The sequence below is a fragment of the Crocodylus porosus genome, unplaced genomic scaffold, assembly GCF_001723895.1.
Source record: "Crocodylus porosus isolate Cpor-Errol unplaced genomic scaffold, CroPor_comp1, whole genome shotgun sequence".
NCBI lineage: Eukaryota > Metazoa > Chordata > Crocodylia > Crocodylidae > Crocodylus > Crocodylus porosus.
In genome coordinates, this window is record NW_017728886.1 from 32,407,567 (window position 1) to 32,426,507 (window position 18,941).

An 18,941-nucleotide genomic window follows, 5' to 3' on the forward strand; every position below is an offset into this window, starting at 1 on the left:
GCAAAATATAATGTCTTTTCTGTGTGATTTTACAGCAGGATTACTAATGCATGTTGGCTTTCTTGCATTTAAAATCTTAGCTTCTTAATTTGATAGTTAAACTCATTTCATTCAAATTCATTTACCCTACAACAGAACAAAGGTTCAAAGCTAATACCGCTTTTAGGTTAATTTATAAACCACCACAGACTGAAGGACTAATAATTGAGCTTGTTAGCAGGGGTTGGTAAAATACCCTAGACTTGTTCTGGGAAACTTCATCATACATATCAGCAATACAGCAGGTACAAAGCTGAAAGCCTCACACTTTTACTTGCCTCAGTGGGACTCCCATGGACCATCTTTGATTCTACCTAGAGCTGAACTTTGGCCTACATGCTAAGTTCAGGGCCTTCCTAACCTAGTCCCTGCCTTGGACAGGTTTTTGTCTCCCTAAATAAGTGGTTAAAAGCCTTCCAGGCAACAAGATCCATGATCCTGCAGAGACCCTTGGATACAAGCAAATTTTAAAGCTTGCTAAGGGACAAGAGTACTCTATCCTGAGAACAAAACATCAAGGATCACCATATCCTAGTTTTGACCATTGATGTTTATCTTCAAGTAGGCCCCTTTCTTCCTATCAGGCACGTATACCTCCTTGCTTTTGTAACATCCTGCACCAGATGAAGAGTGTGCACAGAAACCTGGACACGGACAGTAAAAACAGATGCATAAATTACTTAAAGCCTGTGCTTAGAACCCTCTTACCAACCTGAATGCAGCTGCCAAAGCAGCTAAGGTAGTAAACACCTTCGTCAATCCTGGTGGTCTACAGCCTGCATCTGAAGTGAGTACCATATGCAGAAGCCTTCTCAGATAGCATGGATGGATCAGCTGTCTGTGTCAGTAGTTGGCAACCTTTTCCCAGTGGTAGACTGGACAGACATGGTTTGGGTCCAAACCAGGCCAGCTGTGGTATTCGGGGGCCACCAGCCCTTTTCTGTGTTGCTTAACCATTGGCATTGGGAAAGCTCCTCATCAACCAGTCACAGCATGGTGCAGGCCTAACCCCCAGCTGTGGCACAACATAGATGCAGACCTTCATTGCCAGAATTCCTCCAAAGCCTGCTGCTGCTGAAGATGCCTGGCTCTACAGGCTGGATTTGGCTCATGGGCTGTAGGTTGCTGACGCCCCAGTCTATATTCCACCCATTCCCAGAGCTTAGTGCATTCATCTATCTGGACATCTAAAGGATGTTAATCCAAATGTTATGGATCTGACCCACACTGTTATTGATGTCATTTCTGATCATTATAGCTGATGCATAATTTAGGCAAGGAATCTTCCCTTCCTCCTTCAAACATGCAAGAATCAGTTAACCCTGAAGAAATCTGCCTGTATACACATCAGTCTAGCGAACAGTGTCAAACCTACCATTCTGGACAAGTTCACAGCGAAGCAAACCAAAGACCCTCTAATTGAAACACCCCAGATCAGTTTAGGTTCAGGTCAGGACATAGAACTGAGCATACTATGGTAACCCCAAAAGATGGTCTCTTCTTGTCCTACCATGGATAGAGGATAGACATCCATCCCTTTTCTTTCTATACCCCTCTGAAGCACTTGATACTGTTCACCATCAGGTATCATGGTGGTATTACTGACTCACCTGAGATGGGTGGCAGTCAGCTAGTCAGCAGGACTAGTCAGAGGATCAAAGTTGTCTACTCCTACCACCGTTCTGTTAGCACAGGTGATCTGGAAAATGGCTCTAAAGTTCTAAACCTTGATGATGATCTGAGTTGCATATGAATATGATCCTATGGAATGGAATTTTTGGTTTTATGCTTTTGGAGGTTTTTTAATTGGGAAGTTGCATTCCAAACATTACACTGAAGCCATGGATAAACATTAGCTTAATGTGGTTTCAAAAGGAGAAGGGTAGCTGTTGCTTTGGATCACTGCAGCAGTTTGTTGCGCTGTAAAAGTTAGAACAAATTGCATCAAAAGTGCTCTAATTTTAGCTCTGCTTCATTCAGCATTGAAGTTGGAGTGATTCAGTTTATTTGCATTGCTTTAGGCTCACACACGTCACAGTCAGCACTTAACAGCTACTGAACACACCAGCACGGCCGCAGCAGGTCCACCCCCCCTTTTGAAACTGAAAGTTTCTGTGCCTTAAAAAACATGTTGCAAAGTCTAACAGTGGGTAGTTGGGAAATGGCAGAGTTGAAGCTGGCCATGCAAAGCTGTGTAGGTTCTGAAAATGTTATCATCAGGTTTGAATGCTGTATTGCTTTCAAGCCTGTATGATATGATCTGTGCCTTTGCCAGTTACCACTCCCAAGAGAGGAATTGACGTTTTCTCTGGTACATTTTCTGGAATATGTAGAAGTCTGCTAAAAGTGAACTTCTGCAAGCAGATTTACATCTCAAAAGTGATATTCTTCAGTGAAAGATGTATTCAGTGGTACAAATTCAAGAAAATGCTTTGGGAGAAAACAATGATGTCATCGAGAAAATAATTTCTCAACTGTTCACTGCTACAGTTGCTGTTTCTGATGTTAGATTGGAATTTCATTCTTTGGCCTGGTGCAATCAAATGTTAGAAATGGGACAGGGATAGGTAGAGCTTCAATTATTATTTTTGTTCTTTTTAATCATCAAAACACTCAGTGAAAACACTGCTAAATAGGATAGATAACAGAAGATTAGTGACTCTTAAATGTGGATTGTAATACTATATTGTATTATTATTATTTAAAATGTTGCATTTGTGACATAAATATTGATATATTTATAACTCAATATTTGAGAATTGTGTATTAAAACAATGTCAGAATTTGAACATTCTAACATCTTAGCAGAAGATGGGGTAGAGACAAGGGCTGTGTGAAGTTTGGTCACTGATTCGATTCAGAGGAATTCAGAAAGATTTGATAATTCGGACATAGACACAGCTTTAAATGTTTTTTCTACATGCCTCAAGGTACTAAGCGGCTCATGAATGATGAGATGCTGGGATGGATGGAGCATCCCACGGGAGCACAGGGGGTCCCCAGCGCGTTTGGCAGTGGACCCAGAAGTGGACCACAAGCACCAGGGAATGTGTGGGGGACCCCTCCTCTGCCCCCCGGCTCAGCGACTGGTGTCTCCTGGGTCTGGGGGGGCACCTGGGGTCCCACCATGACTGATTTCTGAGTCCACTTCTGGTCCACTTCTGAATTCGCTGCCAAGCACACAGGGGGGCCCCCCAGGCTCCTGTGGGACAGTCCATCCGCCCCACCATTGCAGCGTTCACAACCCGCGCCTGGTACGTTGAGGTATGTAGAAAAAGCATTTAAAGTTGTGTCTGTCCAAATTGCTGATTCTCTGAATCAGCATCAAATCTTCAGATTCAGCTGAATGGAATTGGGACAGTGATCCGAATCAACAGATTGAATCACTGTCCCTGACTTGGGCTGAATCTGAATCGAATACGGTCCATTTTGCACACCCATAGCAGAGATGTAGCTTATTGACTAATTGAATCAGAAAGGCTTAAGTAGGAGATCTCCCTAAATAATGGGGTAGACTTACCAATTTTCACAGGTTGATCGCAGCATAAAGTTCTAATTCTGTGGTCATTTTGTGGTGGCTATGCACCTTGGCACTGATTTGAGACCCCGTTGGGAAGTAGGGTCAAGGGGGTGGTTGCCATCTTTATTGCTGGCTACCGTTCAGCAGTCCTGCCTCTCAGCGCTGATTAATGGAGAGGCCTTGGTGGGGGGGAAGGAGGGGGACAAGGGGGCAGCTGCCATCTTGTCTGCTGCCCTTTGTGTTGCGGCACTTTTTGCTCTTGGCAGTGAGGACCACTGGCTCCAACTGGGGAGCTAGCATTTTACTACTTTTAAGTTTTTTCAGTTGTTGATTTTTGCAGACAATCTTGAATTTCACAGTTTCTGCAGAATCTGTGAAAATGGGAATTAAGTAGGTCCCTTGGCAGAGTAAGCTCACAGTGCATCAGATGCATTGTAATGCTAACACTAAATAAATGTGTAGTTCCCAGGACTAGTCTAACATACGATGCAACTACAAGGCACTTTTCTCCCTATTCGTTTCCTTCCTCCCCCACTAACTTCATAAATCTTTATTTAAAGAGATGACTTTCAGGTCGATTACATTACTGTTTCATTGTTTTGAGTGTACATCCTTTCTTGTTTGTACAACTAACACCTTCTACTTTTCTGAAAAGAAAATTGCAAACATTGGAATATGCATCTCTCAAATTAGTGTATATTTACATTTTGCATTTTATTCAGCTCATATCAGTCAATTTAATTTTGTATCTTTTCTTCATGTCTAAAGAGCCTGCATTCTAAAAAAAAAAAAAATGGAGTGATTTTTTTTTTTTCATATGAAAACTGCAAGAACAGTTATTTTTTAAATTGGGCTTGTGATTTTTCCTGCTTATGTGTGATTTAACTGCTTGTATAGGGTATAAAAGAAAGCTCCAAAATAATTATTTTGGCAGGGAAAAAAAATCAAAGTTTGCTGCTGCTTTTACTTTCACAATTAAGTCTAGTTTGTCTTCTCCCTCTATACAAGTGAAAATGGCTACTTGGTATGAATGTCCAGCCCTTGATCCTCTGGGTCTTCATGTGCAGATAACTCTTTTCCTACTTCATTTTACCAGTGTTTCAGAATAGCTGTTTTTGCTCATGCTCATTTTCCAAATGTCTCGTTGCAAAAGCTGCTTATTCTGGGTTTTGTGCCCATTAGGACACTGCATCTTACTGGGCATGCAGACTTTTTATACCGGGGGACCAGTGTCTAGCAGAAAAGTTCTCAACCATGCCGCATCCTTTTCTAATATAATTTTAAGGTTTGGAATTTAAGGCTTAACAATAAAGAAATAAATGCTGAAAAGTTAAACTATCACTTGTAATAATCTGTGGTGCTAATGAATATATATCAAATACAACTTAGTTTACATCATTTTTAAAAATAAACTATCTGATTAGGCTAAGCCCCAAAGATAAATCTGTTTAATGATTTAAAATTGGCATGGCTCTTGATTAAGACTTAGCAGAAGAGCATAGTATGATAGCATAGCAGTGTTTTTATGTATTAAAAATCTATTTTGCATAAGTTGTTTGTGATATTTTTAACTATGAAGTGCTAAAAATGCAATTTTTGAATTAAGCTTTTTTATTTTTTTTGAAACAGGTTACTCTGAAAGCAAAACAACTGAAGGAGTCTGTTACATATACTCCAGGTTTGTATTTGTTTAAAAATAAAATGAGATTTATAGCTATGCAGAAGCAATGTATAGTTCATTCTGCAACTTTCAGTGTAATCTGTGGAGAGAGAGTTTATGGCCTTCATTGTATGGTCTGTGGAAGTACTGCGCTACACCCACTCATCTGGTGCGGAGGCTGACAGGCATTCTGCGCAAGTTGTTCCTGTGTAAAGCTGGCTACATAAAGACCATGTCTTCAGTCTTTCTCTGTGGTAGAGATTCCCAAACTTTTTCTTATTGCTTACCCTTCTCCAGATTTACCAGCTGCCCACGTACTCCTACCAGCATATGGTTTATATTTTAACCCCTTAATTGCTTGTTATTATAATGGCAATTAAATCCACTATCACGCTTTTGGAGGAAGTGTTTCAGTATTATTTCTGCAAAGGTTCTCAAAATAGATTATAAAAATGCAGGCTGTCATGATTGTAATAGTGAATTCACACTTGTGAGAATGCTCAAAGCAAAATGCACTTATTATTTCTAATGCAGGGCTGGAGGACAGAGTTCACTGCATTCCTCAGTAGGGCCCTGGTGCAGAAGGAGCTAAACAAGTCAAGTCATGCACAGGCTTGATTGTGTCTTTTACAACTAGGACAGAGCATAGAAGTACAGTGTCTTAGGTTAGTGTAATAAGAAAGCTGGACGCATACTGCACTCAACCAATAAAACATTAGAGTCGTCTAATTTTTCTCAGGATCGTAAAGTTTTATAATATTCTAAAAAATTTCCAGTCTTGCTTTTTTGCCACTTCTCCTTCAAAAGATTTGGGGAGGAGGTAATAGAATGAAACTGACCTGCAAGAGTGCTACACTACCATGGAATACAGGACAAGGGGGACAAGAATACATGTGGAGCAAGGCAGGCAAGATTCACTGTCAGTGGGTGGAGGGAGAATGGGGTAAATATGAAAGACAAGAATGAGAGAAAAGAAGAAAGTGATCTTCCAAGAAAAAATTAAAGAGAGAAAATGGATAACAATTAGGCAGAGAGATGGATATGAAACTGATTTGGGTATGGATGGAGGAAAAAAAGGATAACAATGAAACAAAAAAGGGAAGGAAAGATGCATGCAATTTTATTTCATGTGTTCATGACCTTTTATTGTATTTCCCTGGGATTTATTCCTTATCTGTGACTCTGAGAAGAACAGATAGAATGAATGTTTTGAGCAGTCATATATGGCTACTCACCATTATGTGATTAGTAACTGGAAAAGCCATGAAAATGCATTAGGAATGACAGAAATCATTCCACGTTCTGGGATCCTCATGGACTGTGTCCAGAGGGAGTAACTAGCTTTGGGTCTTTTTGTGAGAAAAAATTCATTTAAAATATTTTAAAAATCTAAACTGCAGAAAGTTGCCCTTAGTATTTTGAAATGGTCTGGTGGAAGCCATGCCTCATCACCTCTGCAGTATGCTGTCTTTTTCTATTGCTTGATCTACTAGCCCAGGGAGTGAGGGGTTGTGCCACAACCTGTTCCTTCTGTAGTCGTGTGGCTTCTGGGTGACTCTTTCCTTTGGTATCTCAGTCATGTGAGCTCTGTCCCATATCTCTCTCAGGTTGTAAATGTTAGTCCCCAACCAATTCCCTTTTCATTTAATTTTTGGTGATGTTTACATATAATACTGTTCCCAGCAGGTATCATTAAGCTCTCTGAACTTAAAACCCTGGCCCAGAATCCCAAAAATGCCACTGTGAATTTGCCAGACCATATAATCACTCAGCGAGAAAGAGATGATGAGGAAGAAGATAACTATCATGGTGACCCACAACAGGTGGAGGTTCCACCAGATTACAGGGAGCCCATGACAAGTGAAACCAGACATCGCAAACGAAAAATGGCTAAAGCACCTGAAATGACTCTAGCAGAGATGAAAGAGGTGGCAGAAGACAAGGGTAGAGGAAGGCGCCAGAAAGACTTTGATAACATGGAAGAGGATGAAGATAGTGATGATGATAATAATAGGAAAAAAGAGAAAAGTCGCAGCTCAGAAGAACTGTGGACTCAAAATCAACAGAAGCTTCTTGAACTGGCCTTACAGCAGTATCCAAAAGGAACATCAGACCGCTGGGATAAGATAGCAAAATGTGTCCCTGGTAAAAGTAAGGTAATGTTGCTCTTTTATATGGGATTAGAATACTATTATAACATGGAGAGGGCATTTCCTACTGATTAGCAACTGGCTAAAGGAATTGAGTCCCTAATGAAGCATAGGATCATTAACCCAGCCTGTTGCTATCTTCCCAGATATGCCCAACTAATTCGGTTATTTCCCTATTAATAATAATAATATTGATATAAATATGTCCATCACTTAATTGTATTTATGTTCTGTGTGTTGGAAAGATTAAGGTGAGCTGCCATTTAAAATACCAGTCCTTGCCCCATAATTAAGACTTAAAAGGCTAAAAGGAAAATAGCTGTAAGTTTTAAAATAAATTCTCAGGGTCAGATCTGGTGTTAGAAAATCTGTCCTGCAAACCCTCCCTGCCCCACCCCACCAATAACACGCTGGATCCAGTACTCACTCTGGCCAGTCCGGAACTATGCCACATGCAGCTCCTGCTCTGGGACATGAGATGCACATGGTGCCCGCTCAGAGCAGTCTGGGATGTCAGGCTCACTTCAGCTGGTCCGGGATGCACACTGCAGGGTGCTGGATCCAGCATGCAGAGGGAGTCCCAGATTGGCCCCATATGGGGCCGCATGCAGCTTGGGTCCTGTACCAGACTGACCCTGTGCGCAGGTTACATGCTGTGTGTGGTGTACGGCCCAACCTGAGGCCCAGGTGCAGCACCAGGGACTGAATGAAGGGGCTCTGTGGGCTGGATCTTTATAATCTCTTTGAAATTGCCTGGTAGAAAAGCTCTGCGCAGAACAAAGGTAGGCATTGTGTTCATGATCCATGTTTTTTGCCACGTTCAGAAATAGCCCAGTGGTAGTGGCAATCTAGATGCTGTACAATTGAGTCTCAGTGCATTAAAGCATCAGGGTACATTAATCTCACTGGTGTTATGGTAGGGAAGAATACATGTGAGTGGTTCCAAAACAGTCTTTCTGGCTCAGAAAATCATTTCAGCGCATGGGTTAATGGGCTTGCTAGATCAAGATGATAGTAAGGGCTTCTCTGGATTTGAAGGCTGCCAGAACAACAGCTTCCATACACAAGCGGATTCTGGAATAGTCATTTGGTATTTCTTTGAATGTTCAAAAAACCCAGGAATGAACAGGGCATTCGTTTTTAAAACTGCTATTGACAGTATTGTGAAATTTTGCTGATTCTCCATTATCAAGATAGAAAGTGTTTGTTAATATAAGGCAAACTTTCCTGTTTTGTCTGGCCTCTAAAGTTGTTCATCTGATAAAGTCATTTATCAGCTATCTTTTGAGAAACCCAAAGTGAAAGGTTTGGGTTTTTTAACCTATTTTTCATCAAGTATAGATTCATCTTCTCTCCTGCAAGCTCAACACACGGGTAAATATTTTTCTGGGTTTTTTTCTCAAAGTAAAATATAAATAGCAGCTTTATATAGTGAAGTAGCATGTGTACAGTCAAAACAATATGAGGATTCAAATCACAGTTAATTTTTCAAAGATAAATGTTTTCATTTCTTCATTTTTACAGGAAGAATGTGTGGCAAGATACAAGTTGCTTGTTGAACTGGTACAAAAGAAAAAAATGGCTAAAAGCTGAATATTCTAAGCAGAAGAATTTTACTTCTCCTTTTCCAGAATGAGATTATATTTTAAATCTCAGATGCAGTAATTTGCATTTTTGTACCTCAGTATTTCTATACATTATGTGCCTTAGTAAGAGAAAATAACGATAATATTAATAAATCTTCTGTTACGTTGCTTAACATTTTCTGTGTTAAAAAGAATCAAAATGTATTTTTTGTATTGGAGAGCTGTCTAAACAGACATCTTATTGTATATAGTCTAGGAGGATAGGTTTTTAGAACACACAGATAATTTATTGAATGCAAGAATTGATGACTTCAGTGTGAATGAATATGCAAAATCTAAAGTTGGAGTGGCCAACATGTGGCACAGGTGGCTTGGGAAGTTCCTGTATGACATGACAAATCAGGGAGGGGTCAGGCAGCACAACAGCAGGTATGCCAAGGATCAAAAAACAGAGTAGCAGATTGCACAGGGAGCAGACAACAGTGCAGGAAGGGGATCAGAATGGCATGTGGCGGGGTGTGTAGGGCTTAACTTGTGGCATGCTTGCCAGAAGATTGGCCTCCACTGATATAAAGGATTTGAGGCTGGAGTGTCAAACTATGCTCTGCCCTGAATCCAGATCCTGACCATAAGGAGCCTTGCAGGCTAGATCCAGAACTAACAGCAGTGGTGAGGCAAGTGACGGTACAGAGGTTAATGTAGCTGTCATTTGCCTTCCCATCCCCACTGCTGCAGACATCCATCTCCAGTGGGACTCCACAGGAGGGAATTTGGGTGTAGGCTCCATCCCCAAATTCATGGGCCCTCTGAGAGCTCCATAGGCTAAGTGAAACAGCTCTGTAGGTTGGATCCAGCCAGTGGGCCATATGCCTGACAGCTCTGGTACAAGGCATGCCTTAAAGGAGGCTAACATTTGAAAACTTTTATGAGAAAATTTAAGCAAACCTGAGATTGTTGAGATCTATTTTTTTAAATTCTGGGGTTTTGTTATTTTCCAAACAGTTCATTATACATACGCAGTATACACATGCATCTGTATTTTCTAGGTAAGTAAAACATGTACACATATACAAATATATGACCACATACTTTAAATTAAATTTGTTGTATTTTAGGCCACTGGGTATTCTTATGCCCTCAGTCTTCACATGCATTTATGTGTTGCCAGCCTGCTGTCTGCCCTGTATTTGCTTTTTCATTGTATCTGAAAGGATAACATAGGGTTATATCAAGTAATAGTCTTATTTAGTCATAGTCTCACCTGTTCTAAATTAAAATGTTCTTAAATGAAGAAATACTTGAGAGTATACAATTGTATTTGATATATCTTTGTATTTGGAACTACAGAATTTGATTTAAAATTTAGATGATTTTCCCCTCCAGTATTTTAATATTTATGCCATATTTTCATTTTCTTACACTTTTATATTTTTGCTACCTTGTTTTTACCTTTGAGCATTGAACAAACAGCATTTAGGTATGGTTCATCATTTGTTTTGAGGTGTTTTTGAAAAGCGATGGAAACTATAAGAGAGATTATAATGGTTAGATGTCAGAAGGACTTTCAAAATTATGTCAGTACTTTGGAGAGAGTATTTATTCATCTGTGAGAGCTATCACAGCTTCCAGAATTATTCAACATTCAGTTGCAAAATAACATATGATATTCTGATATGCTTTTGAGGCTTGGTTTTTATTTTTCAGTGAACAAGAGGCACCTGCAGATCCAAACTGAATCAGTTATATTTGTTGACCTACAAGATTACAGCTAGTCAAACTTCAACAGAATTATTTTCTGCCAGAAAAAGTATAACTATTAGAATTTTAGTCTTGCAGGTGAGAGGTAAAAAGGTTATTTTAGTTGTATGAAAGTATTCTGTTTCAGCATTTTGAAAATGGAACGTTTTCAGTTGTTTTGTTAATTTTAGATTAGTTTTTAAGTCTCAAAATTAAAATGAAATATTAATTTTATTGAACAAAATGTTCTGATTGAGCCATAATGATTTTTTTTTAAATTTTATTTCACAGTAAATTTCAGAGATTTACTTTCTGTTCCACTTTGGAGCAGAAAAAATTTCACAAGGACCTCAGTCTACAAGTTAATAACAGGGGGTGCCTATATACATGTGAGGCGCCTGCTCCGACCCCTTGTAATTAGAGCGTGTTGGAGTAGACTTGCTTAATCTAATTAGAATTCTCCAGGAGCCTTGCTGTCGCATGTACTCAGTGTCCCTATGTTTTAAAATGGCAACAGGGAGCTTTAAAGGCTTCTGACTTTGAGGATCAGTCCTACAAATCTCCTGTGAAACAAAAACTGCAGTTCTCCTGTGAGCACTTGTCCCCATGGCCATCCTTACAGTGGGTACACATGCACTTCACACTCAGAAATGTTTCACTTTAGCAGTGCCTGTTGAGTATGTTATAGTTCCACCACTCCTTGTTCCCTGTGCCAAGTGGATTAAGAGTAATACTTACTTCCTGGTTCTTGTTCCTGTCAGACACCAAGGCTACAGGCATCACTCTGCTGATTTGTGTGTGCAGCCCTACTCAAGCCCTTCCTTCAAAGTATTGCTTATTTTACTGATGCAATTATTATTTTCATTGTTGTTTCTCTCTCTTCAAGGAAGAAAAAAAGCATATTAGTTTCTAGTAGTTTTTCTCGTTTGAAGTTTGCACCTCTTCAGGCCCTGTAATTTTTACTGCAGCGCAGGTAGTACTGTATTTGGGGTTGTCTTCCCGTTGTTGGCTGTCTCTTATATCTTCTCTTCTAGAGTAGGGAATTTATGTTATTGCTTAAAGTGTCATTATGGTTTCTTCCCAGTCCATGGAGTTTAAGCTATGCATGTCTTGCTGTAGTGCTATGCTTGCATTGACTGGACACATCAGATGCCTGCATGGATTAGGTTTCCCATGTTTCTGGGAAATGCACCACTTGTTAGGTTTCTTACATCCATGACACACAGACCACAAAGCTTGCCTTCAAGCAAAGGACCAGAGACTCAAGGTGGGTTCTGTGCATCCTCTGGCACTGGCTTTTCAGAGGGCTTCCATCTCCTCAGCTACATGGAGACCAGCAGTAGGTTGCAGCCCTAAGACTGGCTCCTAAAGGAGGTCCCATATCCAGGTCTCAAGGAAGCAAGCTTCTCCACTGCCTTATCCACCCTAGTCCAAGACTTTAGTGCGCCTTCCCCACCCCCACCTCTACATATACTGTTAAAGCTTGCAATGCCCCCTAGCAACAAGGCTCTGGTATTGTCTCCCAGCTCCAGCAGTAGACCTCATACCACTACTAAGAAAGCGAGAGATAAGGCAGCCTAAATCAAGGGTTGGCAATCTACAGCCAACAGAGCCATTTTACTCGGCCTGCAAAGAGAGGGAGGAGACGGCTTTCTTTAGTATTTGCATGATTGGGTGGGCTTCTGCAGGCTTCTGCAGTGATGGGGGGGGTTTGCTTGGGCAGTAAGGAGAAGCAGGGACAGCATAGGGAGGGGAGAGTGGTGGTGGAGGTTGTGCAGTTCCAGGTTTCGTGGCAGCAGCATGGGCTGGTCTGGAAGCAGTCTGCTCATATAGCTGAGCCCCACTGAAGCAGCCCACTGTTGCAAAATGTTGCTGACACCTGCTGTAGATGATCCTTCATATCTCTTCAGCAGAGCAGTGTGTTTCCAGTGTCTGGTGCTGAAAAGCCCAGTCTCTACTGCATCTGGGTGGAATATGGTTGTTCCATTCCCCATCATTGTCATCTCCTTAACAGCCTGCTTTGTCAGTCATGACACAGAGTACCTTTGCACTGCACTTGGAACTGATGCCTTTGATCCTGTCTGATCCTCGGAAATTTTTGTCCAGGAGCACTCTGCCTTTGTATTCAAATCCATCCATGGTTCCAGTGGATGTTGGCCTTGCCTCCAGTTACTTAGCACTACCAGCAGAGGCTCTGTCCATTTTAAACAGTGCAGCACAGCACCATCTGCTGCTTCAGCTTAAAGGCCTCAGCCACTTCTTGACTCGAGTCCTGACCTGCCATGGTGCCCTGGCAAACCTTGCGGTTCCTGGCTCAGTGATCTCAGGTTTCCTACCTAGTCTTTCTGATACAGCCTGACAGGCTTTGGGGTTTTAGGCTACCCTTTAGGTTGGGAGTAGGTTTGGTTTATCCAGCATCGTGTTTATTGGCTTCAGTATACAAAAGTCCTCTGCCTAGCATGGCCTCCCCTGGATCAAAATAATTTTTTGGGTCTATGTTTGATACTGGCTGATCTAATCCATCCCTGTCTTATTCCTCAACTGAGACTTGTCCCTGCCTTAAAAACACCAAATCAGTACTTTAAGAGCCCATCAGAACCTGATGCTCTGTGTGGTTCAGATCCTTCACATTTATTTTTAGGTAAGCTTTTATGCAGCCTAACTACATCTTACAGCTCTCCATCCCAACAAAGGTAGCTCAGCCGGATCCATTAACGGTCTGGCAGACAGTGGCTGCTTATCTGTCAACTGTTAGAAGTGCAGACATGAAGTATCAAGGTCCTCCGAAAGGTACAACCTATTTTTCACACTCTTTCCATGTAGTCCTCTTTGCCCATCTCTACTGGCAATGAGAAAGGGGAGTAGTTCAGTTCAAGCCAAAATGCTTGAATGTGTTCAGAAAAGGAGTTATATTATTTTGCCAGTCTTTAGTTCAGCAAACTGTCACTATATCCTTGATGGGTACAAGTTGCATTTACATGAGTGTGTTGCTAATGTCTGTGGAATCCTACCATTGTAGTAGGAAAAAAGCACTATGACCCCATATTTGTAGAGGGGCAAGAGGTACCACAGACTTTCTTGCAAGCAATCCTATGTGATGCTAATATTGCCTTGTGAGCTATGGCTCTGGCAGTTGAGGCAATTGCTAAGTATCCTCTTGTCTGCACAGGTCAGGTTTTTCCAAAGGAGGGCCAAAATATTAAGGACTTCCTGTTTTATGGCACAGGGTTTAGCATGAGAAATGATGAAGCACTTCAAAAACTGAAGGACTCCAAGGGTATCTGCATGCCCTGGGAGCTTGTGCACACAGTTCTAAGAGGGAACTGAAGTTATCAGCCCTGTTCCTCTCATAGGCATGCTCAACATTCATTCTCTGCTGCTGCTGCTCCTTTGGCATGTCACTCTGAGGAACTGCCCAGAAGAGAGTCAGTGGTTCCATAAGCAGAAATAGTCTTCAGTGGCACCTGCTGCCTAACAGCACTTACAGCAAGCAAGAGATGCCTGTAGTCTAGTCTTGTTTTCCTGTTTCTTCCTTTTGATGACTGGCTTTATGTTCCAGGCACAGGCCCATGGAGGAGGTAGACCTCTCTATCAGTGTATTAGAGCTTGGTGCATTAAGTTGAGTTTGCCAAGCCTACATCCACCTTTGGTGGCATCATGTACAAAACACACTGCTTTACATCAATGAACAGTACAGAACATGCTTGTGACAGGAGTATCTCTACTGGAGCCTTTCTATTGGGGGCTCTGCCCTCCTGTTATGGGCCAACTGCCTGCTTACTTTCCTGCCATGCTTTAATCTTAATTGATTAATTGACTGATGTAATTAGCGGGGAGGCTGCCCAATTTAGCACCCCCTGGCACTGGGGTGCATATCTGGAGCTCCTCTTCCATCCCTACAGTGCAGCCCAAGTCTCACAGATGGTACTGACAGTTTTTGACCTGAGCCCTGTTGTGGCTTGGCCCTCTCCATTACCTCCTTGGGGCTTCTCATTGCCCCCCACCCTTATTCTGGGGCTTCTCACTCCTCGCGGCCCTCTCTCCAGGCTCCTCATGGTCCCCCTTGCTCTGGGGCTGGGGCTGACGCACACCAAATGCTGCGCCCTCTCTGGCACCAGGGTCCCCACGCTACTGTGGAGTCCCTATGAGGCCTCCTCCAACCCCTAATAGCCTCACCCAGTCCTCCAGTTAAAACAGCAAACACAAAAACACAGAGCCCCTGACCTATAACATAAAAAGCTAGACCATCTGGCCAAACAACATTCAGTCCCTACCAGGAAAACACTCCAACCCCAGCAGTGACCAAGGGATGCTCACACAGTCAGAATTCTCCCCTCTGGCTGTACTAGCCAAGCTCCTCCTCCCTCCGTCGCCAGAGGGGAACTGGCCTCCTACCTGGGCTTATATGGGCCAGGCTCTGCCCCTTCCTTTCAGCTGGCCCCACCGGTTGCCCTAGCAACCAGCCCCTGCCTCTGGCTGCCCTGGTGACTGGCAGCTGAGCTCCCTCTTCTTGCCGCTAGGGGTCTCTCCCGAGCTGTTCTTCCGCTCTCAGGAGCAGGGCACCTGTGACAATGCTCCAGCCTGTCTGTGGAGAAGTTGTCTCCCTGTAGCACTTATGCATCAGGTATACTTGTCCATAGTGGACATCTCAGATCTCCTGAATACCAAGGCAGATTAATCTCCCTGTCTCACATGTGGAAGATTAAGGCCTCAGCTCACCTTGAAGGGGGGGGGTCAAAGACAGATTTGTACCATCAGAAAGTGCCATTCCTTCAGTTGCAGCAGATGCCCATGGTATAGGTTCTGTGCCCAATTCTTATCCCATACTAGGAATCCTTTCATATGCCTTCAGGCCCACCCCTCACAGAGCCATGGCAACACTGCTGCTGCTCATCCTACCCTGAAATTTCCTGAGCTATGGAAATCCTATGGACCAGATGATGCAGCCCCAGGGACCAGATCAGCCCTACATCCCAGCCTCACTGGCAGATCGGGCTGAGGCCAGATGAGTGGGACACTTGTGTGCTGAACTAATGGAGGAAAGGATTAATAGTTATAAAGGTTAATGCATGAAAATGGAACTTCCCTGTGTAGCTGTTGAGCTTCAGATCAGTTATTAGGTGAAGAGCTATGTCTGTTTTTATTGCAAGAAAGTATTTTGAGTTAGCACAGATTAGCACCCTTTAATGGGTGAATTATCACATTTTTAGTCCCTTTATGATAGTTACAAGGTAACCTGTAACACCATCCTAAGTACCCTCTAAATGTTTTAAAGTTATGTTGATTCAGGTGAATATTATCTTTGATCTGTTTTACCCAGTTCATTGCAAACTGTTGTTGGTCTGCTCCAGGAAAATAAAGTGCTCTTAGTTTCATTTCTCTATCATCCCAGGATACATCAGTCCCAGCCCTTTCCACTCCCATTCCTGAACAATACTGCCCACTGAGGGTGGTACTGGCCTCAAGCCAACACCCTCTCCTGCCTTTCTTCCCCCCCTCACCCCCCAGTGCAATCCCCAGCACATCTTGACCACTCTGAGCACCCAGGTGTGCCCTGCTTGAGTGCTAACCCAAGTCCCTGCCTGACTTGCTCCCAATTCAGTGAAACATGCAAGATTCTGCAACTTAATTTTGGATTTTTGTGCACTTCATTTCGCTGGGGGGGGGAAAGGAGAATAAATACAAATAATATGCACAAACATTCAACATTCTATGCCTGCACATGCAGCTTCCTGTACTCCTGCAGGAAGCTGCACCTGCAGGCACAGAGCCTACCCAGCCTGATGGTGCATGGACTGGGAGCTTTGGGGAGTTGCATGTCATCGGGCTGGGTGGACTCTGTCTCCACATATAGATTCCTGCTGGAGCTGGCCCAGGCAGGCCCAATAGGGAGGAGCTGCCCACTGCAGTGTCACGAGCTCCATGTGCTGGCACAGCCAGTTGTCTGGTCCGAAGATGTGTGCCAGTGGGCCAGGCTGTACCAACATGTGCAGCCCCTGGGATTCAGCTGGAACAATGCACCATGGGGCAGGGAGGGGGCTCTGTCTGCTGAGGCCATGAGTGCCCTGAGGGTCTACTGCTGCTGTTGCCAATGGTAGTGGGGGCTGTGCATCATAGGTGTGGCGGGGGGGCACACCCATCCACATACTGCCATGCCCACCCACAAACTGCACCCCCCACCCCTGCAGGCAGGAGCTCCCCTCCCCACTCATCAGCTGTCCGGTCACATGCTGCCATGCTTGGTGCCTCCATGTGGGACTCTGAGCTGGGAGCCCCGCAGAGGTGGAGGCACAGACCCTGTCTGGTTAAATTATGCAAAATTATGCAATTATGTGTGGTCATACTTTTTTATGTGCAAAATTGCACAGGTACATAATTGCGTAATTCCCTGGGGTGTATCTTTACTTCTCTTTAGGGGTTTTTTCCTCCAAAAAAAACTATTTTCCCCTCCCACCCACTGTTCTGGCTGGGTTCTGTGAGGCCAGTCCCCATGGTGGTTTCTCCGCCTCTGAATTGCATGCCATCCTCCCCCCTCCTCTTCCCCCTCAGAGAAGGTAGAGAGTCCTGGCTCCTGTCCACACCTCTGCTTGCTAGGTCCTCTAGTGCCAAGTCACAGTTGTGCAAGTACAAGACTGCATTAAGCCTTACACCTGTGACTACCCTGAAACTACTTTTTATGACTGCACAACATTCCACAAATTTAAAATGTTTTAAAGGTAACCTGTAACAGTCAGTACTCTGACTAAGACTCCTGACTGCTGTTCTCCCTTAGAACCCCCTTGCTGTGGCACCTGCTTGAACCAGGCGCTGGATTTCTACCTTCAGTACATTGTCATGAGCATGTTCCCAGAATACAAAAGAGACTGGTAGAGGGAGGAAGAGCTTGAATTGTAACACATGACTTTTATTTTCAAAATCCATTTGTCTCAAGTGATGGAATTCCATGCACTTAGGAACCGAGAGCTGATTTCCATACACAAAAAAATAAGGAAATGATTTACAGTTCCTTGTCCTCATATCAAACTTGTGGGCCTGAGATTTAGAACAGAAAACATACTTGACAAATGCTTTGTTTTATTCTCAGTTTAAATAGCCCTCTTGGTTGATGTTGCAAAGAGGATTGTTATTTCTGCTGATGAGTGACAACTTTGTGGATAGCTGAGAGGGTATCAAAGATACAGAGACTTCTTTGTTGAAAATGTTATCCTACATTTCTTAACTGTCACTCAGTACCTGAACAGATCCAGATTCAAAAGATCCAGGGAAGGTCAGACCACGTGACCGTTTCAGCAGGCATGGTTGCTGGATGATTCTGCTGTCTAGGCTGAGTTGACTGGCACAGCTCTTGCAGTTCCCATGCGTGCGGAATCTGAATAACTTTCAGACAGTTGGAAATAAGGGGTACTGTGCAGTGGGATTCTTCAGAAGATTCTTGAAGAACATAGTTGTTACTTGTCAGCAGTGCTGGGTGCTCAAATTATGTTGCTTCCAGAGGAGCCCCCAGTAAATCATCATGGGTCTGAACAAGGAATGTTGTGCAAAGTGCCAGCAAGGAGATTGTAATGTAGGGCTTGATAAGCAACACAAAGACAGAAGATATCAGCTCCAACAGGAGGATGCATCATTGTGACTCACTGAAAACAATAGGATTGAAGAGTAAGTTAATTTTAGTAAAAATACTGCTGCCCCCCGTCTTCCCTTTTGTCCAATACACTGCCTCCACATTGCCCCACTGCAGGAGATTAACTAGACAGGATTTCCCTAAGGACATGGAATGAAGACTCTAAAACTTCTCCAAAAAATTCTGTCTTCATGAAACATTGAAAAAATACTCACTTATAAAAGTGCAAACAGTCACAGAGTTCTTATAGTAGGTCCATGCAACTGAAGTTACCTATTCCCAGTTGAATGAGGTGTGATATATGGAGATACAGGCACATGAATGGATTTGTTACTAGATGCACTGCCTTTGACTCCTTGGTCTTTGCTTTATAAACTCTTCGATGCTATGACCTTTTCTGTGCTCCAAAACTGCCTTAGAATAAGCTGCAGGGTTCAGGTACATTAGATAATTTTTAATAGAATCACAGAAAATTAGGGTTGGAAGGGACCGCAGGAGGTCTAGTCCAACCCCCTTGATCAAAGCAGGACCATCCCCTGCTAAATCATTCCAGCAAGGGCTTTGTCGAACTGGGCCTTAAAATCTCCAAGGATGGAGATTCTACCACCTCTCTAGGTAGCCTGTTGCA

General features: G+C 43.0%; 1 protein-coding gene and 1 long non-coding RNA gene across 2 annotated transcripts in view; one reads left to right on the forward strand and one right to left on the reverse strand.

Moving 5' to 3' along the window:
• Window positions 1–9,613, forward strand: part of DNAJC1 (DnaJ heat shock protein family (Hsp40) member C1) — a 190,008-nt gene extending 180,395 nt beyond the window's left edge. Inside the window, exons 10-12 of the mRNA XM_019532204.1 lie at window positions 5,189–5,237; window positions 6,906–7,375; window positions 8,894–9,613. Of these exons, the coding sequence (XP_019387749.1) occupies window positions 5,189–5,237; window positions 6,906–7,375; window positions 8,894–8,962 (588 nt within the window). The 3' untranslated portion in view covers window positions 8,963–9,613. The remainder of the gene's footprint in view (window positions 1–5,188; window positions 5,238–6,905; window positions 7,376–8,893) is intronic.
• Window positions 9,614–11,502: 1,889 nt separating this feature from the next.
• LOC109308011 lies at window positions 11,503–18,941 on the reverse strand. Its single transcript, XR_002100438.1, has 3 exons — window positions 18,276–18,941; window positions 16,400–16,402; window positions 11,503–11,513 (listed from the first exon to the last, which is right to left on the reverse strand). It is a non-coding gene; the product is annotated as an uncharacterized LOC109308011 (long non-coding RNA).